Source organism: Lampris incognitus, chromosome 2 (genome assembly GCF_029633865.1).
Source record: "Lampris incognitus isolate fLamInc1 chromosome 2, fLamInc1.hap2, whole genome shotgun sequence".
Taxonomy (NCBI): Eukaryota; Metazoa; Chordata; class Actinopteri; order Lampriformes; family Lampridae; genus Lampris; species Lampris incognitus.
In genome coordinates this window covers 100,787,207-100,814,345 of record NC_079212.1, presented here as the reverse complement: position 1 = coordinate 100,814,345, position 27,139 = coordinate 100,787,207, and the positions used below count along the sequence as shown (strand labels likewise).

The 27,139-nt window shown below is 44.3% G+C and overlaps 1 protein-coding gene across 4 annotated transcripts in view; it reads left to right on the top strand.

Moving 5' to 3' along the window:
• The window catches only part of rims4 (regulating synaptic membrane exocytosis 4), a 58,940-nt gene that overhangs the window by 16,263 nt on the left and 15,538 nt on the right, over positions 1-27,139 (top strand). For 2 of the 4 annotated variants that reach the window (XM_056274828.1, XM_056274829.1), the window contains exons 3-5: positions 11,550-11,678; positions 25,619-25,731; positions 26,968-27,069. In XM_056274828.1, coding sequence (XP_056130803.1) covers positions 11,550-11,678; positions 25,619-25,731; positions 26,968-27,069 — 344 coding nt within the window. Of the gene's footprint in view, positions 1-1,690; positions 1,699-11,533; positions 11,679-25,618; positions 25,732-26,967; positions 27,070-27,139 lie in introns of all 4 variants that reach the window. The other 2 variants (XM_056274827.1, XM_056274826.1) reach the window with 2 other exon arrangements.

Here is a 27,139-nt window from a genome sequence, read left to right as displayed (position 1 = left end):
TGTGTGTAATAGTGTCTGTGTTTACAATGTAACAGGTCAAAAATTTTACAGCAGGTTTTATAGCTCATTTATAAGCCAGTGATGAATGGAGAGCTTTATGATGGAGACGCCCGATCAATAACCAGGACTAACTATAGTATTGGTAGATGCAGGCCCGATCAATAACAATACCCCGGTCACCATTGTGCCACATTTATCCTGACTGTCAACAATCGAAAACATCCACTCAGTGATCAGTTTCAGTGATCATGCACCAGGGTTTGCACTGGAAATGTCCTATTGCAAGATAGAAAGGCTCCAGGAACAACATTTAGATAAGGGGCACTGAAATGTCTCAATCCATCTGCAGGAGGAGGGGAGGATGGGAAATCTGGAAGTCTGAATGGTTAGTAATTATCAGATGAGGTAATTCAATGTATTAAGATGGAGTTTGGAGTAGCTGTTTGGAGGGAAGAAGAAACAACCCATTGTGCATGGTGTTCAGCAGTATAGGACGGATGATGTTCTGGGCAAACTTCTTCCTGGATGAAGGTTGAAATCATGAACTCCCTCTGTGTTCACTTCGTCCTATTCTTCTCATTTGTAATTCATAGACATCTCAACAGGTAGCACATCTTTCCTCCCATTCAAGTCCAACCATACTCATCACCTGGGATCAGCCCCAGCATGTGCCCGAGAAGGGTCATTTTTCAAATAACCGCATCTATTTTAGTTGCTCCCAGGAAGCTCTTTCCCCATCCCTCTATCTCCCTCTGACAAATTACTATTGCCAGATTTAATGTCCTTGTAATTAATGACTTGATAGTGAGAGAGAAATCTTGCTAGCCAGATATTGCAGTACATTTATTTTTATTTGATCTAACCTTTTTCCTTCCATTTAAGGGTTGCTGGGCATACTTGTTCTTTTTTTGCATAGGAGGTTACATGTATTTCCCAGGCACCTTGCTGGTGATTTGACAGTTGCTTAGGCAGAGGTCTACTTCCCAGGCAGCTAGATGTGACAAGGTGGTCCAACGATTCAAACCAAAGATTTAAACACCATGGCGGCACAGTGGCCCAAGGGTTAGCACTGTAGCCTCGCAGCAAGAAGGTCCTGGGTTCGAACCCCAGGGTTGTCCAACCTTGGAGGTTCATCCCAGATGTCCTCTCTGTGGAGTTTGTATGTTCTCCCTGTGTTTGCGTGGGTTTTCTCCGGGTGCTCCGGTTTCCTCCCACTATCATAAAGACATGCATGTTGGGGTTATAATACTCTTGTCTGTGCCCCTGACCGAGGCATGGCAAGATGAACTAGAGTTGGTCCCCAGGTGCTGCACAGTGGCTGCCCACTGCTCCTAGCTAAACAGCTAGGATGAGTTAAATGCAGAGCATAATTCCCCCACAGGGATCAATAAAGTATATCAAAATCCAGGAAAAAATTTTTTTAACTTATAGTCTCAGATCAGTTGTAAACCCTTCTCAAACCTGGGTACTTTCCCTTACAACACCGACTAGGAGGTCTTTCATGGCAGCGATCTGTTATTTACTTTGGACCATACTACAGATATATAACCATTATAAAAGTACCAGTTTTCACTGAATGCTTGTAGAGCCACTGCTGCACCTTGGCACCATCCCTATGAGGAATTATTTGAGAAAACTACGTCTAATCCTTTTCCACTGTAGTGAAAAAGGATTACAGGTGGTCTGAGAGATGCTGGAGTGCAATCACAAATTACAATTTACTGATTTGGTTCTATTGACCAACTTTCAAAGAGATTTGTCTGCAGTACTGATGCAGGATGCATACAGGAGAAATGTATGAAGGTGGCTGCCCCTGCATATCATCTAGAGCGATGGTTCTCTATCAGGTCCTCAGGTACCATCAGTACGGCAGGTAGATCACTACATTCACCTGTTGCTCCAGGTCTACAACCTCCCGCATAATATGGCTGAAACCCTGACACCACAGGTGAATGGAATGAACTAGAAAACCAGCAGTATTGGTGGCACCTGAGGACCCAATTGAAAATCACTGATCTAGAGAAACTGCTGGGGTTTTTTTTCTTTCTTTTCAATCCTGGAGGCTTAGAAAGATAGAGGAATTAGACCGAGCTAAAACGCCTTATCGTTTTAAAAGGAGAAAAAAAAGGAGACCTCCCAAAGGAGTAGAAGTACCCCACCCATCCTTGGGCATCTTCATTAGCTTTTGTGACAAATGCAGTGAGGAGGTAGAGGAAGGTGGGTGGAGGGAAACGTGACAGCAGCTCAGTGTGGCAACAGAGGTGTGATTCAAGATGCTGGTTCGCAGCAGGGCGGTTTGGTACCTCTCAGGTGGTTCTCAAAGGAAACGGGTCTGCCGCAACTGAGTGGTTGGGCGCGATATAACCAGAGAAGGTGCAGTCGTGTGTGTGTGTGCGCTTCACTTTGTGCAGTATGACGCTAACATTGGCATCATGTCCGAATACCACTACCGTACGACCACCCGTGCTCCAAGCGTATGCGCTCCTGGCACACACACACAGAGGATGAAAGCGTCCACCCAATGGTTTTTGTTAAAGGCACCACTGTTAAAGAAGTCAGCTGCCATGGGAGTAACGACACGGCGAACACAACTCAGAGATAGCTTTAAATAGTAACATCACCTCCCAGTGTTGGCGCTGCTCCTTCTCTCTCTCCTCTTTGAAAAATGCTTAGGAACCGGACATTAATATAAAACTCTCTCATACACACACACGTATATATATATATATATATATATGCTGCTCAAAAAAATAAAGGGAACACCTAAAAACACAATATAGACCTCGATGAATGAAATATTTCAGCTGAAAATCTTTATTTATTGGACAGAGGAATGTGTTTAGAGCAAAATAACCTAAGAATGATCAATGGAAATCAAAATCATTAGCCCATTAAGGTCTGGATTCAGAATCATACTCAAAATAAAAGTGGAAAATGAGAACATAGGCTGATCCAACTTCTGTGGAAATTCTTCAAGACGATTCAAAATGAGGCTCAGTAGTGTGTGTGGCCTCCACGTGCCTGTATGCACTCCCTACAATGTCTGGGCATGCTCCTGATGAAACGACGGATGGTCTCCTGAGGGATCTCCTCCCAGACCTGGATCAGGGCATCGGTCAATTCCTGGACAGTCTGTGGTGCGACATCGCGTTGGCGGATGGTACGAGACATGATGTCCCAGAGGTGCTCGATTGGATTCAGGTCTGGGGAACGTGCAGGCAGGTCCATAGCATCAATGCCCTCGACATACAGGAACTGCTGACACACTCTGGCCACATGAGGACGAGCATTGTCATGCATGAGCAGGAACCCAGGGCCCACTGCACCAGCATATGGTCTGACAATGGGTCTGAGGATCTCATCCCGGTACCTAATGGCAGTCATGGTACCTCTGGCTAGCACGTAGAGGTCTGTGCGGCCCTCCAAGGATATGCCTCCCCAGACCATCACTGACCCACCGCCAAACCGGTCATGCTGGAGGATGTTGCAGGCAGCAGAACGTTCTCCACAGCGTCTCCAGACTCTCTCACGTCTGTCACATGTGTTCAGTGTGAACCTGCTCTCATCTGTGAAGAGCACAGGGCGCCAATGGGGAATCTGCCAACCAAGATGTTCTCTGGCAAAGGTCAATCGGGCTGCACGGTGTTGGGCTGTGAGCACAGGCCCCAATTGTGGACGTTGGGCCCTCATACCATCCTCATGCATTCTGTTTCTCACTGTTTGAGCAGAAACCTGCACATTAGTGGCCTGTTGAAGGTCGTTTTGTAGGGCTCTGGCAGTGCTCCTCCTGTTCCTCCTTGCACAAAGGACCAGATAGCGGTCCTGCTGCGGGGTTGTTGTCCTCCTGCGGCCCCCTCCACGTCTCCTGGTGTACTGGCCTGTCTCCTGGTACCTCCTCCATGCTCTGGACACTGTGCTGGGAGACACATCAAATCTTCTTGCCACAGCACGCATTGATGTGCCATCCTGGATGAGCTGCACTACCTGAGCAACTTCTGTAGGTTGCAGATACCGCCTCATGCCACCTCTAGTGATGAGGGCACTAGCAAAATGAAAAACTAACCAAAGATCGGCCAGAAAAGATGAGGACAGGCAAATGGTCTGTGGCCACTACCTGCAAATCCATTCCTTTTATAGGGGTTGTCTTGCAAATTGTCTAATGTCCACCTGGTGGACATTAGACAATTTACCAACAGGTGAAATTGATTCACAAATCAGTGTTGCTTCCTAACTGGACAGGTTGATATCTCAAAAGTGTGATTGACTTGGCGCTACATTGCATTGCTTATGTGTTCCCTTTATTTTTTTGAGCAGTGTATATACACACACACACATGTATATATTTTTAAATATATATACACATTACATACATGTCTTTGTGTGTGTGTGTGTGTGTGTGTGTGTGTGTGTGTGTGTGTGTGTGTATATGTATATTTATATATATGCACACACACACATACACACAAGTGTGTGCTTTTGTATATATTTCTTCACATACCTACTTTATTTTATTCTCTGTACCAACAACGCCAAGCTAGGTTCCTATTGCTTATAATGCACATGGCAATAAAATAATTTCCGGTTCTGGTTGTGATTAAGGGGTGGGAGAGCGGGTGATTGGGATCAGATTATCTCCCAGTTCAGTGGGGATAGTAACATTCATACTGGGTAGTTTTGTGTGTGACGTGACTGTGGACAAAAGTAACCGGACTTGTAAGCATTCGGGATTGCACACCTCTGGCCCGTTCAACCCGCATGGGCACCGTGTTGGCGGATATATTACGGCGGACGCAGAAGTCGTCATAGTCGCACAGAAGTGTTGCAATTTCAGGTTTTCACTCAAAATATTCATTTAAGAGCGCAGCTTCTCTTTGAGGGCAGAAACTGCAGCGTTTCACCGGTTGCCCACAGAGCCGGCTTTGAGCGATGGCAAAAAGAAAAGTAGGGCCGCAGATGATTGAAAGCTTTGCCGGTCTCTCCGTCTGCCCATGCTTTCCTTTCCTTGTCTTGCTGTCCGCCCACTACCTACATGTCTATCACTCACTCACTCACTCACTCAGTCAGTCAGTCAGTCAGTCTTTCCGTCTGTCAAAAGAGTCCGCTGAATGGGGGGCGGCTATTTATAAGGCTGCTCTCCTTTCGTTAATATCTCTCCACTGGGAGACAGACTAATGAGGCCCGGCTCTCTGATTGCGACATCACAACTTAGTGAGCTGAAGCAGACCCTTTTTCTGCTACATCACAGTGGGTGTCCTACTTCACAGGACCGCCGGCTACATCTGCCACGGCTGCATTATTACGGAGGGGGTGATAATGTTTGGTTTTGTTCTGCTGTGATTTAGTAGCTTAACAAAAGGGTGGGATGGCCGTTACATTTAAAAGAACACACTCACGGACATGCTCTCTCTCTCTCTCTCTCTCTCTCTCTCTCTCTCTCTCTCTCTACTCGTGTCTCCTTGTCGGGGTCTTTCTGTCCCCCTCTGAGCATCCATTTTCCATGTAACACACACACACACACACACACACACAAAGAGGTCAAAGTGTCAGGGTTTGTGTGGCTAGCAACTCCTGGGATGGTGCTCAGTGACATGCTAAAAGGCACTCGGACAAGGAAAAACACATCCACTGTTGCTGACTTAACGCTCGTGTCTGTCACTTTTTCTGGGCATTCGGTCTGCACAACAAGCTAACCGGCCACCAAACAATATTCCTTCCATCAAACGGTGGCTCTCCTCAGCAACTGAACTACACATTACAATGGTGCCATAACTGTGGGGGGGACAATCACAAAATGTCATAAACACACATGCCCGTGCACACTTACAGATACAGAGTCTGAATGAGAGCACAGCCAACGACCTGTCCTTGTTTCAGAGCTTTGAGAACATTCTCCACGGTACCAGCAGGGGCTCCGTGGTCTCCGTAGTAACAGCATCTGTGTCCTTAGCAACCGTTTGGGTGTCACAGCTGCTGGTGACAGAATGTCCTTTTTCCTGGCACCCTGGCAGTGAATGTTGACAGACAAGGCCACGGGAGGAGGGCGGGCTGGCGCAGACAAACCTGGTGCGCACACACACACACACACACACACACACACACACACACACACAGAGGCATTTAGACTGGACAACATTAACAAACCCAACACACCACTCATGTACATCCTCATTCAGTATAAAGGTAGTGACACAAACAAAGACACATACATGTGAACACAGACATACTGCATGCATGCATGTGCATCCATCCTTTTTGTATCCTCTTGTTACGATGCAAAAACGGTCATGGTCAAAATGTCCTTTTTAGGGGCATCCGGGTAGCGTAGCGGTCTATTCCATTGCCAATCAACATGGGGATCGCTGGTCCGAATCCTCTTGTTACCTCCCCAGATAGCGTCCGGATGTGGACCACTTCAGGCAGTGATGCGGCACTGATGGCCTTCTTCTGGCCCTGACCCACATGTACAATAGCAAATATGCCAAATCAAATGTGGGCCTTTTTTGGCAAAGAGGCGGTGCTCTCGGCAACATGTGATCTGCATTTGACCCTGAAGTGCCCCTTGTGGCAAATGGTGAATGTGGCCCAAATATCACAAAATAAATATGGGCCACCTTTGGCAAATATGTGACACATATCGCTATGGTTTGGTTCTGGCCCAGATCTGGCAAACAGGAGTGGACCGCCCAAGTGCCATCATTCCACACGGTATGTAGGCCGGATGAAAGTGTCAGTGTGGGACGGGTCTGGGCCACAGTAATTTTGCTCTCTGGGTCCGGCTTGGTCGGGCGTCCTACAGACACAATTGGCTGTGTCTGCGGGTAGGAAGTCGGATGTGGGTATGTGTCCTGGTCACTGCACCAGCGCCTGCTCTAGTCAGTCGGGGCATGTGTTGGGGGGGGGGGAGACTGGGGGGAATAGCGTGATCCTCGCACGCGTTACGTCCCCCTGGCGAAACTCCTCACTGTCAGGTGAAAAGAAGCGGCTGGCGACTCCACATGTATTGGAGGAGGCATGTGGTAGTCTGCAGCCCTCCTCGGATCGGCAGAGGCAGGAGGGAGCAGCAACTGGGATGGCTCGGAAGAGTGGGGTAATTGGCAAAGTACAATTGGGGAGAAAAAGAAGGAAAAAATTCCCCCCCCCCAAAAAAAGTCCTTTTTAGTGTCCTTCCCATTATTAGGCTATTAGCACACTGAAAAGTGTTTCACACAGCTTCATCAGTTTGTCCCTTACATAGATTATTCATATTGTCTTTTGTCTTTTTCATCATGACATTACAGTGTACATATATATATATATATATATATATATATATATATATATATATATATATATATATATATATATATATATATATATATACTACATTGGACTCAAGTGACTTTATTGTTTTAGACTTCTGTTCCATTAACCTCATATCAAATAAACTGAGAGTATGTGAAAAAAAATTAACCAGTACAAATTCACAATGTTGCATCACACCTAAATTGTATACCATCATTATTCTTCTTGTTTCAGCTTCTTTTTACATGAACTTAGGTTTTATTCTTAGTTCAAGTAATTAGTCATTACTGGTGACTGTTTATTACTTAAAGGAAGGCTATTTTACCCATACCCGCCGGCAGAATATTTGTGTTGGTAGTGTAGCAGAGTTGTTGCCTTGTCATATAGGCAAGACATGACTGCTGCTGATAGCAACTGAAGATGCTGTGCTGTGTGAAGCTTGTATAGCCGTCACACTGTAGTTTAGTTTTCCCTCATTTTTGACAGCTTAGATCTACGTTATTGCAATCGTTGAGTCCACCTACCTGTCCGCCAAACCTTATTTCATCTTGTCCGAAAAGGTTTGAAGTTTGGGTTTTTGACAGTCAGAACTTTTTAAATGGCCAGAGAACGGAGGTGCAGTCATCAGGGACGGCAGTGGGGCATTTGCTGTGATGTGTGACGGCACCAGAGTCTGCAGCCTGCAGTCTGCTCGCTGAGGAAACCACACACATGAAATAGTAATGCCGTCGTGGTAAAAGCTTTAACCCAAATCTGCCACCGGCCATATTCCCACATGACAATGACAGGAATAGTGCTCTTCTAGGTCACTCCTTGATATCCACAGAATTTACTTCATGACATGGCTCTGTAGGTGTGTGTCTGTGTGAGTCTGTGTCTGTGTATTAATAGCAATGATGTACTACTTCACATACCAGAGTCTCTGAAGTACTTTTTTTTAATGACACAACTGAAACTGTGTTTTTAAGCAAGTGTGAATACAAGACAGAGACAGAGACAGGGAACACAACATGGCTTGAACTTGAACCCAAGTCTTAAACATGAGAACAGAAATGGTCTGTGTGTGTGTGTGTGTGTGTGTGTGTGTGTGTGTGTGTGTGTGTGTGTGTGTGTGTGTGTGTGTGTGTGTGTGTATCACCACTGCTCTGTACGTCTGTTTGACCTTTGCTATCATCCATTCAAAAAAACTCAGCAAACTCTAAGTTAATGGATCTCAAATGTGTGTTTTGGGCACATTTGTGTATGTATGATTACACGTCTCCATTTCTTGTGAATGCACATTTGTGTGCCTTAGCGTGCACCCATTATTGCATGGCAGCATTTGTGTCCTTTGTGTCCTGTTTTTATGTCACCTCCACATGTCCGCATGTAACTAATATCTTTCAAATGTGTTTCTGTCTATCATGTGTCTTACAATATCTATAATAAGCTCAATAAGCTCACTTTTTTGTTTTTTCGTTTTTTTGTTTTTTTTAGGCTCTGTGGCGAAAATGAGGAATATATTCATTTCAATGATTCAATCGTCTATGGATGGTCTTTATTGATGAATATATACAGAACAACTATTTCAGCCACACATTTCACTGTTACCTTCCTATGAAGAACACAGATGAATTTCAGTGCTGCCGTAAACTGATATCATCAACAATCCTCATATATTAGGTCACTGGAGTACTAGCCTACCGAGTAGCGGTTCAATTAGTGAGTTGTTGGAGCTTTTGTGTCACCTGAGCTAGTGTGGGTTCTGAAAGCTGAGTGTGTGTGTTGATATGTGTCCGTGTGCATATACCCTAGCTATTACCTGAAAACAACTGTCCTCTCATTATAAACAAGGTCACGCAACCCCCCCACTGGAGGACTTCATTAAGAGCTAACCCCTGTAAACCACACACACACACACACACACACACACACACACACACACACACACACACACACACACACACACACACACACACACACACACACACACACACACACACACACACACAGAGGACAGGCTTTGCAGAGGGCAGCTACCTGTGCAGAGAGTAGTTTGGTAATGTGAGTTTGCGGTCTCTTCTTATGTGTTTCTAACAAGGTGCACGTCTCTTTTCTGAAGGCGGGGTGGAATAATTTCATCCTTGATCTTGCAAAGAGGTTTCTCAAATGGCCACTTGTTCTTGCCCTGACAATGACCGGGTCAAACCGCGAAGGACAAGGACCTGACTACATGCAGTCTGGAGGTTAGAGAAGCCCGCTCAAGAGGGCAGCCTGCTGAAATCTCAAACCTGGTCAGAAAGAGTTGTTGGTGAGAATAAATGAGCTGTCAAAAATTACCTAAGGGCAGCCGGCCGCCGTAGGGTCGCTCAGTGGCTGCCAGCGTTTGGTGGAAAAGACTCGTTTCGCTCTCGTTGATTAAATAAAGCTTCAAAAACACAGAACAAACGGCTTCCTCAGTCAGTGGTCTTCTCCCATCCTGCATCACTGCTGCAGAGGAACTTCAGTCTCCTCCATGAGCGGTGAAACGGGGGGCAATGGCGGGTTTCTTTTGCTCTCAGTTCATGAATAACCCAAACATGGGCGCTCGCTCCGAGGGACCCGTTGTCAGCACCTCATTTTTACTTTCATTTCGTATGCTGGGGAAGAAATAAAAAACTTTTCAAAAACTAATTTCGCCCACTGCAATTTGTGGATCCTGAGATATGGGCACCGCGGGTGAAAAGTGGTGATGACAGGACAGCTAATGTTGGAGAGGGAGTATCTCTTAACTACCATCAAGCTCTGTGCTAGAATGGGACATTGTTCAGCCAAAGTGATATATGGTTTTAATAAGTATCTCTCTCTCTCTCTCTCTCTCTCTCTCTCTCTCTCTCTCTCTCTCTCTCTCTCTCTCTCTCTCTCTCTCTCTCTCTCTCTCTCTCTCTCTCTCTCTCTCTCTCTCTCTCTCTCTCCTTATCTCTTTCTCTGTCTGTCTCTCTCTGCATCCCCTTATCACATACATCTACATCTCTGTCTATCTAACTCTTTCTTTGTTTGCCCTCTTTCTCCCACTCTGTTTTGTATCTCCTCATACCTTCATCACTCCTTCCCCTTCTTTCTCTCCTCTCCTCAAGTCATTCAGCATATCTAACTGTCTCCCCAAACCTCAACTGATATCTTTTCTGTCCTTTGTAGATTTTTTTCTATTTATTTCACACCATTTCCTAATTCTTTTTTATGCTACTTGTTTTTCGGTTTTGCCCCCCCCCCTTTTCTCCCCACTTGTATCCAGCCAATTACCCCACTCTTCCCGAGCCATCATGGTCGCTGCTCCACCCCCTCTGCTGATCCGGGGAGGGCTGCAGACTACCACATGCCTCCTCCGATACATGTGGAGTTTCCAGCCGCTTCTTTTCACCTGATAGTGAGGAGTTTCGCCAGGGGACGTAGCGAATGGGAGGATCACGCTTTTCCCCCCAGTTCCACCTCCCCCCTGAACAGAGGCCCTGACTGACCAGAGGAGGCGCTAGTGCAGTGACCAGGACACATACCCACATCCGACTTCCCACCCACAGACATGACCAATTGCGTCTATGGGGATGCCCGAACAAGGCATCCCCATACCCCCCAGGGGTTCGAACTGGCAGTCCCTGTGTTGGTATGCAACAAAATAGACTGCTAAGCTACCCGGACGCCCTGCTATTCTTTATTTTTTATTTTTTTATGTTATATGTTTGTTTTAACATTAATGTATTCTTATCTTATGTATCTTCTTATTGCACTTTATCACCTCTTATTTTGCCTGTATATAGTCAATCCTTGTGTATGTATCTGAAGATTGTTGTGTTGTCGTGTTATTATTCTATGTTAAATACACTGAGAGAGCCACGAAACCGGAGTCAAATTCCATGTTTGTGCAAACATACACGGCCAATAAAAATGATAAACATAAACATCCAGTTCAAGCTTTTCTTGCATTAATATTGCATTAAAACCGATACGTGAGACTTTTTCGTATTAGTGTATTTGTTCTTTTTAAATATTTCACAGAGAGCTAATAATCCTCACATTTCTCTGCGTATGCTGCCTACTCAAAATAGATGTTTATCTTTGTAACATTTGCTTACATCCTGTGTGTTTAATATAAGAAAACCGTCCTTGTCCAATTCTTTGTTTGTGTGAAGCTAATAAAACATTAATGAAGCCCGTCTTGGTTGGTAAAGTTAGCTGAGTCTGACCTTCTCTCTCGCTCTCTCTCTCTCTCTCGCTCTCTCTCTCCGTGTGGCTGCAGTGGAGACGGAGGGCAGGCGGATGAAGGGAGGCATCCAGAGGAGCACGGAGACGGGCCTGGCCGTGGAGATGCCGAGTCGGACAGTCCGGCAGGCCAGCCACGAGTCCATCGAGGACAGCATGAACAGCTACGGCTCCGAGGGCAAGTCAGTACCGCCCTCTGCCTTCACCTCCACACCCCCAATTCATTCATTTCTGTATTTTGTTTAGCGCTTATTTTTACCATCCTTATTCTTTTTTCTTTTTTCATTTTCTTATACATGCATAATCCAGTCCAGGCTTTATCTAATGCTAACATTTGTATTCCTTTCTCTCATTTGTAAGCATTCAAAATACCTGTGTTTGATGAATTGTGACTTGTGAATTTATCCCATACAGTGTTTGACTCTACAGCACATTACAATGACAAGAACACAAGCAGTGATATAGAAAAGCCCCTGTTTTACTCATATAGCTGTCCTCATGGTTCAGTTACATCTACTTTACTAGTTCTTAGGAAGCACTTTAAACTTTATTTGTTTTTGCCCTGAAAGCTGTCTGTCAGTGTGTCTGTGCTGCACAGCCAGTCAGGAGGGCTTACGGTAGCAATATGATGGAGAGGTTATACTATAAGCCCCGCTGGAGGCGGGACTACAGCATCAGCGGTATTAGTGTAGTACTACCGATGGACACAAACAAACACACACAACCAAAATCCCAAACACACTCGCAGGGAAACCAGCAGGCCAGTGCCAGGCCGGGCTGTCACTCAGCCAGTCTGAATTACTATTACATAACACCACTAGACAGACAGGATGAGGGGAGAGGTGGAGAGAGAGAGAGAGAGAGAGAGAGAGAGAGAGAGAGAGAGAGAGAGAGAGAGAGAGAGAGAGAGAGAGAGAGAGAGAGAGAGAGAGAGAGAGAGAGAGAGAGAGAGAGAGAGAGAGAGAGAGATGGAGATAGAAGAAGAAAGAGGAATCAGGAACGTGATACAGGAAGGAAGTGAGAGAGGTAGAGGGAAAGAGGAAAAGAGAGAAAGTGCCAGAGAGGCAAAGAAATGGAGGTGACTAGACAGTACAAGGGACAGACTTTAAAGTATAGAGGATGAAGAGATGTTTGAGAGAGAGAGACGCTGTGTCATGGAAAGGGAGGCGAAAGACAGACAGAGCAGAAAATCGACGAGGAAATGGTGGAGTAAAGAATAAATATGGAAGATGAAGAGAAAGAGAGATGAAGGGAGTAGTGCAGAGACAGAAAACAAAACACAGGCCTCTAGGGGGGCTGTTTCACTAAAATGGCTTGAGTCAAGATGGAAAAGTACCCGTGTGTGTGTGTGTGTGTGTGTGTGTGTGTGTGTGTGTGTGTGTGTGTGTGTGTGTGTGTGTGTGTGTGTGTGTGTGTGTGTGTGTGTGTGTGTGTGTGTGTGTGTGTGTTGTGTGTGTGGGCAATTGACATGTCATTATATTATAAGCACACCTCTGCATGCTGTGTGTCCTACCGTTTTGATTTGTAACCTTGTGTGTTTGATTTGTTTGCACTCTAAGCCCGATTGGAGTACCTCATATATTAGTGTAGTCTTTACCCCCCCCCCCACACACACACCTCTGTTAGGAAGAAAGAGACACACAAAATGGAACAAAAAGAGAGATTAAAATATCAATAGATTATATGCATCGTCTAAATGTAAATAGCCACACAAAGACACAGGACTTCAGATGAATTATATATTCATACATAAATGTGACTGTGTGTATGTTGTCACCAAATGTCTTTAGGGTGTGACTCATGTTATTTTCTAAATGCACCCGTGCATATTACATGTCATACGTATGTGTGATCCAGTGTGCCTTTGGGGAGTCCCTGGGTATAATCCACCATAATTTAAATACTTTTATTCAGTCTTACAGCTACATCTGTTGGTTGAAAATGCCAAGAATGTCAGTTATTATTTCTTCTGTGGCCTTTGATATGAGTATAATAGTGGAAGAGTGGCCAATTAGAAATACCGTAACAATTTGTAGAGCAACATTTCTATTGAGCAAACATCTTCAGTGATGATTTAACATTAATATTCTAATGACAGAATAAAACACTGTTTACCTATAATTCATGACTGTGTAACTGCATTCTTTTGATAACACATCTACATATATATATTTTATTACATTACATTACAGTCATTTAGCCGACGCTTTTATCCAAAGCGACTTACAATAAGTGCATTTAACGTAGGAAATCAGGAGAACTACTAGTCAACAGAGGTCATAAGTGCATCTAAACAAGCATCTAAGAGCAAAACCAGTGCTAAAGTAAAAGTACAAGCAAGATATTTTATTTTTTTATTTTTTTAAATGAGTGAATACAATAAGTGCTAAGAACAAGTAACAGGGTAATAGTTCTTAAAGAGGTGAGTTTTCAACCTGCGCCAAAAGATGGACAGCGACTCCGCTGTCCTGACATCAGCGGGGAGTTCATTCCACCACTGTGGGTTCAGGACAGAAAGAGCCGTGACCAGGTCGATCGGCAGCAAGGGCCTCTGGGCGACGGGGCAACCAGGCATCCTGAGGCAGCAGAGCGAAGTGGTCGGGCCAGGGTGTAGGACTTGACCATGGCCTGGAGATAGGAAGGAGCTGTTCCTTTCACTGCCCTGTAGGCTAGCACCAGAGTCTTAAACTGGATGCGAGCAGCTACTGGGAGCCAGTGTAGGGACATGAGAAGGGGAGTTGTGTGGGAGAATTTGAACACCAGATGAGCTGCAGCTTTCTGAACAAGCTCCAGAGGTCTGATGGCCGACGCCAGGGCGCCAGCAAGGAGGGAGTTGCCGTAGTCCAGCCGGGAAATGACCAGAGCCTGGATGAGCACCTGTGCCATCTCGTCGGTGAGGAATGGGCGAATCCTCCTGATGTTATAGAGGAGAAATCGCAGGAGCGAGCAACCGATGCAACATTTTCAGCAAACAACAGCTGGTCGTCCAGGATCACACCCAGATTCTTCACAGTCCGAGTTGGCGTCACCACAGTGTTGTCAATGGTGATGGACAGGTCTCGGTGCGGGCAACCTTTCCGCAGGAGGAACATCAGCTCTGTCTAGTCCAGATTGAGCTTCAGGTGGTGTGTCACCATCCACTCTGAGATATCAGTCAAGCACGCAGCAATGTGTGTCTCTACTTGTGTTTCAGAGAGAGGAAAGGACAAGATCAACTGGGTGTCATTGGCATAACAATGGTAAGAGAAGTCATGCGAGTGAATAACAGAACCCAGGGATGTCATGTACAGGGAGAAAAGGAGAGGACCCAGAACCGGACCCTGTGGAACGCCTGTAGTCAGTCTGTGAAGCGCCAACACAGATCCCCTCCATGTCACCTGGTAGGAGCGACCCGTCAGGAAGGTTGCAAACATTGAGAGTGCAGAGTCTGTGACGCCTAGCCCCTCGAGGGTAGAGAGGAGGATCTGGTGGTTCACTGTGTTGAACGCAGCTCACAGGTCCGGGAGTGTCAGGACAGAGGAGAGAGAGTTTGCCCTCGCAGAGTGCAGCGATTCTGTCACTGCAAGGAAGGCCGTCTCTGTCGAGTGACCCACCCTGAACCCATATTGATATATATATATATATCTCCAATGAGTCAAGTAAATTCTTTATGAGACAGTCTCATAAAGAATTTACTTGACTCACTGGATTATTTTGCTCCTTATTTGTTGAGCACCTTCCCTACCATTGAGTGTTTCTTTTACTGAAATTATATATATGTGTGTGTGGGTGTATATGTGTGTGTGTGTGGGTGGGTGGGTGGGTGTGTACATATACATACACATAAATATATATATATATATATATACATACACACACACACACAATCCAGTGGGTCAAGTCAATTCTTTGAGACAGTACAAGCCTGTTTCATGCCATAAGCAATCATCAGCTGTCCATAAAGCTACTCGGGAAAGAACATACCATTTACTGCCTCATCATGCATTTTGTAAATATAAACCATGGCAGCTGTTTTTTTAATTATAAATAAATCATGCCAATAGACAAATACCACCCCCCCCCATTGGACCGTTAGCGATCACGTGTTTTTGAATGTAGTCATCTCTCCCTTCCCCAGTGGATGTTGTGCATGACGAGGCAGTAAATAGTATGTTCTTTCCCGAGTAGCTGTATTGACAGCTGATGATTGCTTATGGCACGAAACAGACTTGTACTGTCCCATAAAGAATTTATCTGACTCACTGGATTATTCTGCACCTTATTTGCGGAGTACTTTTCCTACTGTTGAGTGTTTCTTTTCACAAAGTTGTATATATATATATGACTATAGGAAAAGGGGGATGATGGTGAAAGAGGGGGTTTGTGTGAGATCGGTGGAGAGAGAAAGGGAAGAATATGTTGCAAGAGAAAGGTACAGAAAGCTCAAAGGGAAGAGAAAGCGGGATGCCAAAGACAGAGAGAGAGGAGTGTGTCTCAGGGGCAGTGGGCCGGCCTTGACATTAGGGCGCTGCAGCTTCGTCTAACAATGCTTAAAAAGGGCCAGCTACCTATCGATTCAGCTTACCTCTGAAGTCACAGGTAGACAGCTGGCGGAACAGCCATCATACCATAGCTACCTTATTGACAAGCAGACAGACAGACAGAGGGTGTTACGTTCCCCGTTAAAGGTCCAGGGGATGAGGGGAAGTAACAAAGAAAATAAAAGTGTCCCGGGGGAATAAGAAAGGTGGGAGGCGGAACCAGGTGTAAAAACAGATTTATTAACAAAACGAACCTTTAGTCAAACTATAGAATAAACAGGTAACTAAAGATGCTGGCTCTTAACTAACCAGGCTTTAACAAAAACTCAGATCAAACCAAACCGGAAACAAGAACACTAATAAGTTTCACCCTCCTTCTCAAGGAGTATAGACACAAGAGCTTGCTCTCTGGTTGGCAACAATGGCCCACTGGCGGTCTCTCTCCACACACTGCTACCAACAATGGCCTACTGGCACTGTTGGGTGCCTCTCTCCAAGTTATATACCCAGCTGATGAGGAATTGGGGTCACCTGGGCTCAATCAGCAGCTCCACAGGAGGCGGGGCATCACCTGGAGAGGGAAAACTACAGACACACGGCACTAGGGCCGTAACACCCCCTCCCATAAGTACAAACCCTAGGTTTGTATACATGAGAGGGTAATCACATACACAACACACGGCTCTGGGGCCGTAACAATGGATAGAGACACAGGTTGATAAACTTAAAAGGTGATTAAACTTTTCTGTCTCCACTGCAGCGGAGTTATCTTCTGATGACATTCTTTCAAATGGTTAACATGGGAGAGACAGATAGACGAATAGGTAGATAGATTGACTGATAGATAGATAGATAGATAGATAGATAGATAGATAGATAGATAGATAGATAGATAGATAGATAGATAGATAGATAGATAGATAGATAGATAGATAGATAGATAGATAGATAGATAGATAGATAGATAGATAGATAGATAGATCGATAGATAGAGGGTGAGGGGTTTTATTCCTCGTGTAGCTCAACGGTTAGAGCTAGGCACCAACACGCCAGGTTTAAGGCATTTCCACACCATTTTTCATCTAGTTTTTTTTTCTAATCTGTCATGATGGTCCAACAACAACAGAAAACCTCTAAGAGCTTATTGATGGATGTGAAGGGGAAAAAAATAGCAACTGTTCTGAAAACATTCATGACTGGTAACATTTTCAGAGTTGATGTGTAAACTTAATGGACAAAAGGTGAAGTCTTTTTTTTTGCTTTTTTTGCTTTTCAGACTAGGTCCCATTTCCTGTGTACCTCAATACATGAAATATGGCGCTAATACTAAGAGGTGCCGTTCACAAATACTGCAAATGTATGCACATAGTTGCACTGTAAGGCTTTATGAATGAAATCAACAACCAAATTATGTTAGAGTGAGTGAGAGAGAGAGAGAGAGAGAGAGAGAGAGAGAGAGAGAGAGATTTAACTTTTAAACAACTTTTATTTACACCACATTATAAAAACGTTCCATTCTCATCACTCCAATATAAACCGAGAAGCTGTAACAATAAATTCCCAGGCATCATTACTGCAGCTCTATCAAATCATTTACACAAAATCCCTCCCTGTCACACACACACACACACACACACACACACACACACACACACACACACACACACACACATACACACACACACACATACACACACACACACACACACACACACACACACACACACACACACACACACACACCACCATAATAAGTTAAAAATTAAGAACCAGTTAACCATCTTCCCTCAGTGAACATAAAACATGTCTGATCCCCCACAGAGCCCTCAAAGAGTCCAGATTACTGGTCAGGGTGTAGAAAGTGTGCTCTATCCTCAGATAAGCCATCACAAAACCCTTCAGACTCTGCACCACATCAGTCCAGCCCTGACCTAACATCTTATTCTTCCTGGTCATCCAGTCACTTGCTTAGCAGTTCCAACCAAAAGTTGACCAGAACCATTTTTAGTCTTTTTCTTACTACATATTTAGGCCCCAAAACAAACAAGGGAACAGAGAATTTCTCTCCCAAAGCTTCCACCCATTCCTTCTGTACTCTAAATGAGCCCACTAATCGAGAACAAGAGACTACTAAATGCTCTAATGTTTCCATTTGTGTACAGAAAGGACATTCCTCCCCAGTGCTTGGATCCAGGTGAGCTCTGTGTCTGTTTGTAGCTATTGCTCCATGTATAATCTTCCACTGGAGGTCAGCCATCCATATCTCAACAAGAGGCTTTAACAGGACCCTCCACCTACCTTTAGAGGTACTGGCTGAAGCAAAAATATCATTCCATATCGAAGGTTCAGCACCTTCACACAGCTGTAATAAAGCTGCTTCTTCCCACAAGAGCTGAAACTACCCAGCACTGGTGTTTTCAGGGAAAGAAGCAGTCTACTCCCCCCTCGCCACTCCTCAACAGCAGGACTGACAATCAGGGAGGGAAAAATGTAGTCATTGTCATCATTCCATTGGTCAGCTAGAGCACGATTTTCAGCAAAAGCTCTCGGTGGCCCAGATAGGGACTGCCAGATCTCTTCCAATACCCTTCTGAGCACTCTGAAAGACCTGATGTTAGTGATACTACCAAGCGTTTCCACTGGTTTTTTTGTGTGAGATGGCCCAGTTTAATGGTGCCAGCCTCAAAAAACATATTCCTACTATAGTGGAGAAAAAAAAGGCATTTGTAAGGATGTCAGTTTAAAAATGGTGCCTCAAAAAGCCACATTTTCAGTCAGGGGTCAGGAGTCCATGTGACCTTCAGCATCTGTGAGGCATCAACCACCAAGCTGTAAAAAGGTATAAGTCCAGTCAGGTCAGTTTCAGATGATCTCAGCAGAAAAAGCTGTTTATCCAGCCCAAGCCAGTCAGCTTTCCTGAGAAGCAGCTGAGCAGGAGCCAGCCAGCAGTGACCACAGCCGTATAGCAGCCTCTGTGCTGTCTGCAGTGTGAAGGCCACAGTTCTGGACAGAATGTCCATGTCCTCCCTATGCCACAGGGAGATACAGGGCTGATGCCCTCGGCCAGCACTGACCAGATCAGAAAAGGTTCACCAGGAGCCGCTGCACCTCTTCCACAAGGCCTGACAGTGACACTAAAATGATGAGTCTGTGCCCTAGAGATGAGGCGACTAGGTTTTTGACTATCAGAGCTCTGATCTCTTTCCCTGTAGGACACCTGGGGTAGCAACCATTTCCATTTAGACAACTTTGCTTCCACCTTCTCCAACACTCCCTCTCAGTTCTGCCTCTGAGAGTCCTCACTTCCTAAGTATACTCCTGATATGCACAGAAGAGGCTCAATGGCGATGCTGTAAAGCTGGCCTGAGATGAAGCAGCCCTGCCTGATCCCTCTCCTAACTGGCATAGGACAGCTCAGCCCTCTCCCCATCTTCACTAAAGAACAAGCACCACTATACAACAGCTTTACCCAGGACAGGAACCCCTCCCCAATACCAAAAGTCTGCAAGGTGGGGAAAAAAATCATGATCTGCATAGTCAAAAGCCTTCTCCTGGTCAATAGCTATAATACCAAAATTGATATTATGTAATTTACAGGTATCAAAAAAATCTCTCATTAGAAATAAAGTATCCAACATAGGCCTGTCTGAAACACAGTAGGATTGATCTGCACTAATCAACAGTTCAATTAATATTATTCAGTCTGTTTGATAAAACCTTGGAGAGAATTTTGTAGTCTGTGCATACAAGAGCTACTGGTCAACAGTTTCTTTAAAAGGGCTAAATCTCCCTTCTAAGGCAGCAGAGAAAGAACTGCATGCCTACAGGAAGCTGGAAGTGTCCCTTAAAAAAAAACTCTTTAAAAATGTCCAGAAGGTCCTGTCCCAAAACACTCCAGAAGTGTTTAAAAAAGTCGGATGGTAAGCCGTCTAGTCCTGGATGCTTGCCTGATGCCATCTGAGACACAGCAGTGGTCAGTTCATCCAGAATTATGTCCAAGCTCAATGTATCCTGTTCTTCCAGCCTCAGCTGAGGAAGGCCCTGCAGAAGCTCTGCAGCAGAGCCCACATCATACCTGTCTGCCCTGAGCAAGACTGTTTAGTAGTCCACTGCATGCTTCCTCATCTCAGCTGGATCTGTGGTCACCTTTCCATTAGGGAGAAAAAGACACACCTTTTGTTTTCTTTGAACCACAGAGTTCTCTGAATTAAAGAAGGAAGTGGTTGGTGCATTTATGTCCTGGAGTCTGGTGAAGCATGCTCGGACTAAAGCTCCTTTAGTGCTCCCTTACAGGAAGGAGTTCAGCTCCTGTCTTTTCCAGTGTAAGAGATCGTTATTCTGCTGATCTGTTTGCGAGACAGAGACATTTTCCAGGTCTCTTATTTCTTCCTCTAACTCCTGCACAGCTCTCTTAATGTTAACTTTGGAATTGGATGTGTATTGATGGTAAAATACCCTAACATGGGTCTTTCCAGCCTCCCACCACCAAGGGAAAGAAAGTTGTCTTTTCTAGATCTCCAGTAATCCCAAAACAATTTAAAGTTTTCACAAAATGTAAGATTATACAGGATCCTCCGCCTGCCTTTAGGGGTACAGGCTGAAGCAAAAACCTCATTCCGCCTTGACTCCTTGACTTCGGCCAGAGAGCAAAGGTTCAGCACCTTCACACAGCTGTAATAAAGCTGCTTCTTCCCACAAGAGCTGAAACTACCGAGCGCTGGTATTTTAAGGGAAAGAAGCAGTCCGCTCCCCTTGCCACTCCTCAAAATAATTTTAGCATTTAATGTTAAAATGCCAAATTGATTTTGGTTTTCCAGTGGGAGATAAAATCAGATGGTCTGCAAAAGCGATGGGGTGCATCTGACAATTAACAACTCGACTAGTAAAACAACCAGATACTTAAAGCCTGTCTAATCTAGCTGCACTAATTCTGCTGTCTGATATTTTGACCCAAGTGTACTGTCTAACTGGAGGGTGTTTCATCCCCCACACATCAACCAAATCAGTTTTCTTTATGACCTGAGACAAAACAGAGGATAACTGAAGGTGTGGCTCCTCTCCAGTCCTATCAAAAGTAAACAAGTGCAAAGGGCAGCAATTTCAGTCTCTGCCCAATACAATACACCCTCCTGGATCAATGCCACTTAATTTTTCCTTCAATAATTCAAAAGGCCCTTCAAGCTCAGAGCCTTGGTTTGGTGCATAAACATTAATAAAACTAAAGATAAACTCCTCTATTTCAGCTTTCACCGTAAGGACTCTGCCCCTCACAATCTCTGTGCTGGATATATTAAGTTTGCATTTAGAGTAGAAGAAAATAGAATAGCAACTCCTGCATTAAAATTTGTCCCATGGCTATGGACATGGTGTCCTCCCCACCCTCAGCCCCAGTTTATTTCATTTGCACTGTCACTGTGGTTTCTTGTAGAAAAACTACATCCTGTCTTTTCTGCTTGATTGCTTCTGTTATTAAAGTTATTTTCTGTGCATCTCTACCATTCATATTTAATGAAGCCACCCTTAACCCCTGCATATACAGTGGAGAGAACAAGTATTTGATACACTGCCGATTTTGCAGGTTTTCCCACTTACAAAGCATGTAGAGGTCTGTAATTTTTATCATATGTACACTTCAACTGTGAGAGACGGAATCTAAAACAAAAATCCAGAAAATCACATTGTACGATTTTAAGTAATTAACTTGCTTTTTATTGCATGACATAAGTATTTGATACAAACAGAAAAACAGAACTTAATATTTGGTAAAGGAACCTTTGTTTGCAATTACAGAGATCAGACGTTTCCTGTAGTTCTTGACCAGGTTTGCACACACTGCAGCAGGGATTTTGGCCCAATCCTTCATACAGATCTTCTCCAGATCCTTCAGATTTCGGGGCTGACACTGGGCAACATGGACTTTCATCTCCCTCCAAATATTTTCTCCTGGGTTCAGGTCTGGAGACTGGCTAGGCCGCTCCAGGACCTTGAGATGCTTCTTACAGAGCCACACCTTAGTTGCCCTGGCTGTGTGTTTCGAGTCATTGTCATGCTGGAAGACCCAGCCACGACCCATCTTCAGTGCTCTTATTGAGGGAAGAAGGTTGTTGGCCGAGATCTCGCGATACATGGCCCCATCCATCCTCCCCTCAATACGGTGCAGTCGTCCTGTCCCCTTTGCAGAAAAGCATCCCCAAAGAATGATGTTTCCACCTCCATGCTTCATGGTTGGGATGGTGTTCTTGGGGTTGTACTCATCCTTCCTCTTCCTCCAAACACGGCGAGTGGAGTTTATATCAAAAAGCTCTATTTTGGTCTCATCAGACCACATGACCTTCTCCCATTCCTCCTCTGGATCATCCAGATGGTCATTGGCAAACTTCAGACGGGCCTGGACATGCGCTGGCTTGAGCAGGGGGACTCTGCATGCGCTGCAGTATTTTAATCCATGATGGCGTCATGTGTTACTAATGGTTTTCTTTGAGACTGTGGTCCCAGCTCTCTTCAGGTCATTGACCAGGTCCTGCCGTGTAGTTCTGGGCTGATCCCTCACCTTTCTCATGATCATTGATGCCCTACGAGGTGAGATCTTGCATGGAGCCCCAGACCGAGGAAGATTGACCGTCATCTTGAACTTCTTCCATTTTCTAATAATTGTGCCAACAGTTGTTGCCTTCTCACCAAGCTGCTTGCCTATTGTCCTGTAGCCCATCCCAGCCTTGTGCAGGTCTACAATTTTGTCGCTGATGTCCTTAGACAGCTCTCCGGTCTTGGCCATTGTGGAGAGGTTGGAGTCTGATTGATTGAGTGTGTGGACAGGTATTTTTTATACAGGTGATGAGTTCAAACAGGTGCAGTTAGCACAGGTAATGAGTGGAGAACAGGAGGGCTTCTTGAAGAAAAACTAACAGGTCTGTGAGAGCCAGTATTCTTACTGGTTGGTAGGTGATCAAATACTTATTTCATGCAATAAAATGCAAATTAATTATTTAAAAATCATACAATGTGATTTTCTGGATTTTTGTTTTAGATTCCGTCTCTCACAGTTGAAGTGTACTTATGATAAAAATTACAGACCTCTACATGCTTTGTAAGTGGGAAAACCTGCAAAATCGGCAGTGTATCAAATACTTGTTCTCCCCACTGTAAGAAGAGAGACAGACCAGTAAGAAGCCAGACAGAAAAAGACAGCAAAGCTGAAACACCCAATTTTGTATGATCATGGTACTTTCAAATTAAGATTCATTTTCTTTACCATTTTAGTGTTAGGCACTTTTAACCCTCACCTTAGACCAGTGACATGCTTCTTGAGACGATACATTTTTTTGCTATCCAGTAAATCTAACCCAACAACTTTTTGAAGTGTAGTAACTGACTGAATGAATTTTCCAACATCAGGAAAGTAATCTTTGACATTAACTGATTTACCAAATGTGTCATCCAGAAATCCATTAATCACCTCTAATGAATACAAGTTTACATTCTGAGAAACACTGTCTGCTACACAAACACTATCAGATTCAGCTTCAGATTCAGACTCACACTCCATATTAGTCACATTACCATGGCAACCAGCAGGCTTCATCACCTGCTCCTCTGCTTCACTGTCCAGTCTGACCTGCAGCATGTGAGCCTCCTGTACTGCAAAACTCTCAGCATCTTTTTCTGAACTCTCCATGGCATCCTCCCTCTGGACTGTCCTGGCCACAGGTTCAGCCTCCACCTTCCCTGCTACATTATCTTTAGACACAGAGCCACATGCACCAGCAACTCCGACTACGGAGCCACCAATACCGGCAGCCCTGACCATGGAGCTGTCAGCCTCACTCCATACAGGAGGAGTGTCCTTAGGCAGTGTCCCCCGCCGGCTACTCCCCTCCCCTGTTGTGGGACAAGCAATCCACTTGTGAACCACAGCTCCACACTCAAAATACATACTACTTTTGGAGCTAGCATGTACCATGTAGAATCTCTGCTCATGCTTAACACAGAAAGACACACATCCAGTGATTGAGTCAGAGAGTTCAAATACATGAACACTAGTCTCCACAGAGACTGAACATGCTTCCACTTGGCATCCTCAAAGCTCAGCCTCACCATCCAGAATCCTCTCACAAACCTCCCGAAGTGCTTCAGTTCTAGCACCACAGCCTTGTTGGAAATAAAAGGAGGCACTCCAGACACGGTGATCAGGATGGAAGGCACCACCAGTGGGGAAACTGGTATAAACTCATCGTTTAAATGCAAGCTATTCTATATGAGCTGATTGACAAACCCGGTCCTTCATAAATACAACCACTGCTTTATTCGTGTGTGAGGCATACAAGATGTTTCCGTGCCCACCTGTTGTCCTACCGCCAACAGCAGCTGCTCCACCGTGGTACTGGTCTGTGGTGCAACTCTCACTCTGTGCCTCAGAGACAGGGATGGCGTCTCAAAGGACACCATGCCCACCAAGAAACACAGCTCACCGTCTGCCAAAAACAACCACCATACACTAACCAAACTACAATAAGAACAACCACACAAAAAAATCATACAATAAACACAGTAGGAAAAAAAGTAAACATTTGAGAAAAATAAGAGACTCTCAGCCAAATTCACCTCCCTCTCCAATACCAAACTCCCAGCATGCAGTGCAGAGAGAGAGAGAATGGACCTTCTGTAATTATACTTGTTTATTTCAAATTAATGATGCAATCACGATCTACAATTATGTACTCATCATCTGCTCCTCTATACCCCTGAGAGGTAGAGAACATGAGAGCGAGTGAGAGAGGGAGAGCGAGCTAGCGAGCGAGTTAAACCAAAAAAGAGAGATGATAGGTTTTCCAGTTGTACCGTGTAGCAGCAATGTGATGTTAAGCTGATTACTTGTGTGGGGTTGCTATAACATGGATCCCAGAGGGCCTGAGGTTAGCACAACATTGTACCTTTCTTCCTCATGAATATATTTGGATTAAGGAGGAAGACCTTGCATTCCTAAAATAACATGAAAGGGAAGGGAAGAGAAGAGAAGAGAAGAGAAGAGAAGAGAAGAGAAGAGAAGAGAAGAGAAGAGAAGAGAAGAGAAGAGAAGAGAAGAGAAGAGAAGAGAAGAGAAGAGAAGAGAAGAGAAGAGAAGAGAAGAGAAGAGAAGAGAAGAGAAGAGAAGAGAAGAGAAGAGAAGAGAAGAGAAGAGATGTAGCAGGTTGAACTTCTGCCAGTGGAAACACATGATTCTACCACCAGTGCACTATGGGCTAATGGCAGCACATAGACACACACCTCTCAGTTATCTAACTTGGCCAGGTGGAGATTGATGTGAGAAAGTAGAGCAAAAAGAAAAAAGAAAAAAAAGATAAGCAACCAAGTTATTTACTTGTTTATTCTTTCAGTTGATCAATCACTTTCTTTATTTTTCGCCATCTCCTTCCCTTTATGTGTCAGTTATCCCTCTCTTGTTCTTGCTCCGTCTTTGTCTTGTCTCTCTAATTAGATCTATAATGATGTGAGATGTGTGCCCATGCTTAATCATCTTTCTTTATCCCACCAGTCCTGTCTCACTCTCCCTCTGTAGCTCCCTCTCACACCATTGCTCTCTCTCTCTCTCTCTTACCCTCCAGTCTGAACTACAGTGGGATGTGTCTAGCATCGGATGCCCAGTTCAGTGACTTTCTGGATGGGATGGGCCCTGCCCAGTTCGTTGGGCGACAGACACTGGCAACGACATCCATGGGTAAGAGAGAAAGAAAAGCTGGCATCTGTAATGGGAGCGGGCCCTCCCAACTTGATTTCTGGACTCTTGCACTTGGTGGATTGCACCAATGCACAAACAAGCGGAGAGCAAAATACACGCATGTCAACTTTATGTGCAATGAAATAAATATATTTTTGCAGTATCAAGGTGGTTTAAATGTCTTGCTTTTTATGGCCCTACTCAGAGCTGTCCCTATACTTAAATAAAATGAAAAATAAAGTTAGGTTTGTATCCTTAATCAACAAAAGTACGATAAGTGCCAATAATGGGTTGTGTGTAATTTTAGGTATGTAAAGGTTTGTTCAATATCCATTTAGAAGGAAAAAAAATCACCTAAAGTAAATTGTCAGTGCAAGCCTTTCCACAGACATAAGACATGTCTGTGAAAAACACAAAACTCTTAAAGATCAATAAATTATAGATCATTAATGAACACCTAATGTCATTTTATATCATTACTAAACACACAACGAGGCCTAGAAACTCACATTTTAAGTGTCATAATTCTGGTTTTATGCCAATGGTCCCATTTTGAGACTTAGTGTGACTCTTCTCAAATGTTGGAGATCTGATTGTGAAGAGACACTACTCATATCAGTCATTTTCTAGCAGTGTGTTTTACTGTAAGTGGGTCAGTTTCCTCCCTGGCAGACAGGAAGTGTCCTTGGCCTGACAACAGTCACACTGACTGGGCCAACTTCACCCGTCCTGCTGTCCAATCTGTATTATATAATCACAGGAAACCAAAAATAACATGGCTGCTATCTGTGGCTAGTCAGTTGAAAGGAATGCTACGTTTTACTTTTTAGCGGATTTAGCTCAACTGACATTCTTATACAGAGTGACTTACAACAAGTGCAAGAGTGGGATTGTAAGCTTTAATTCCTAGATCTCCAACATTACAACTAGCGAGAAAGAAAATGGTGAATGCAACAGCATCATGAAAACAGAATGATCGTATATATTATATATATGAATGATGTGGAAGTGCAATGATTGGAAAGAGGTATATATCAATCACAGTATCACAGAGAGATTAACACTATCAGTATAACCATTCCAATTTAACTCTAATAATAATGATATTGATAACTCTCATAATAATAATAATAATAATAATAATAATAACAATAATAACAATAATAATAATACAAATTTTATAATGATTTCGCACACTTCTGTGATTCAAGTTACTACATGTTTCTGTCAATCCAGGTGATGTAGAGATTGGTCTGACAGAGCGGAATGGAGGTCTGGAGGTGGAGGTGGTACAGGCCAGAGGACTCATCATGAAACCAGGCTCCAAGGGACCTCCAGGTCAGCCACACCTTCAATATGTAGTAAATACAACGCTGAAGTAATAAACTAGTCAACTGTGAATCAACCA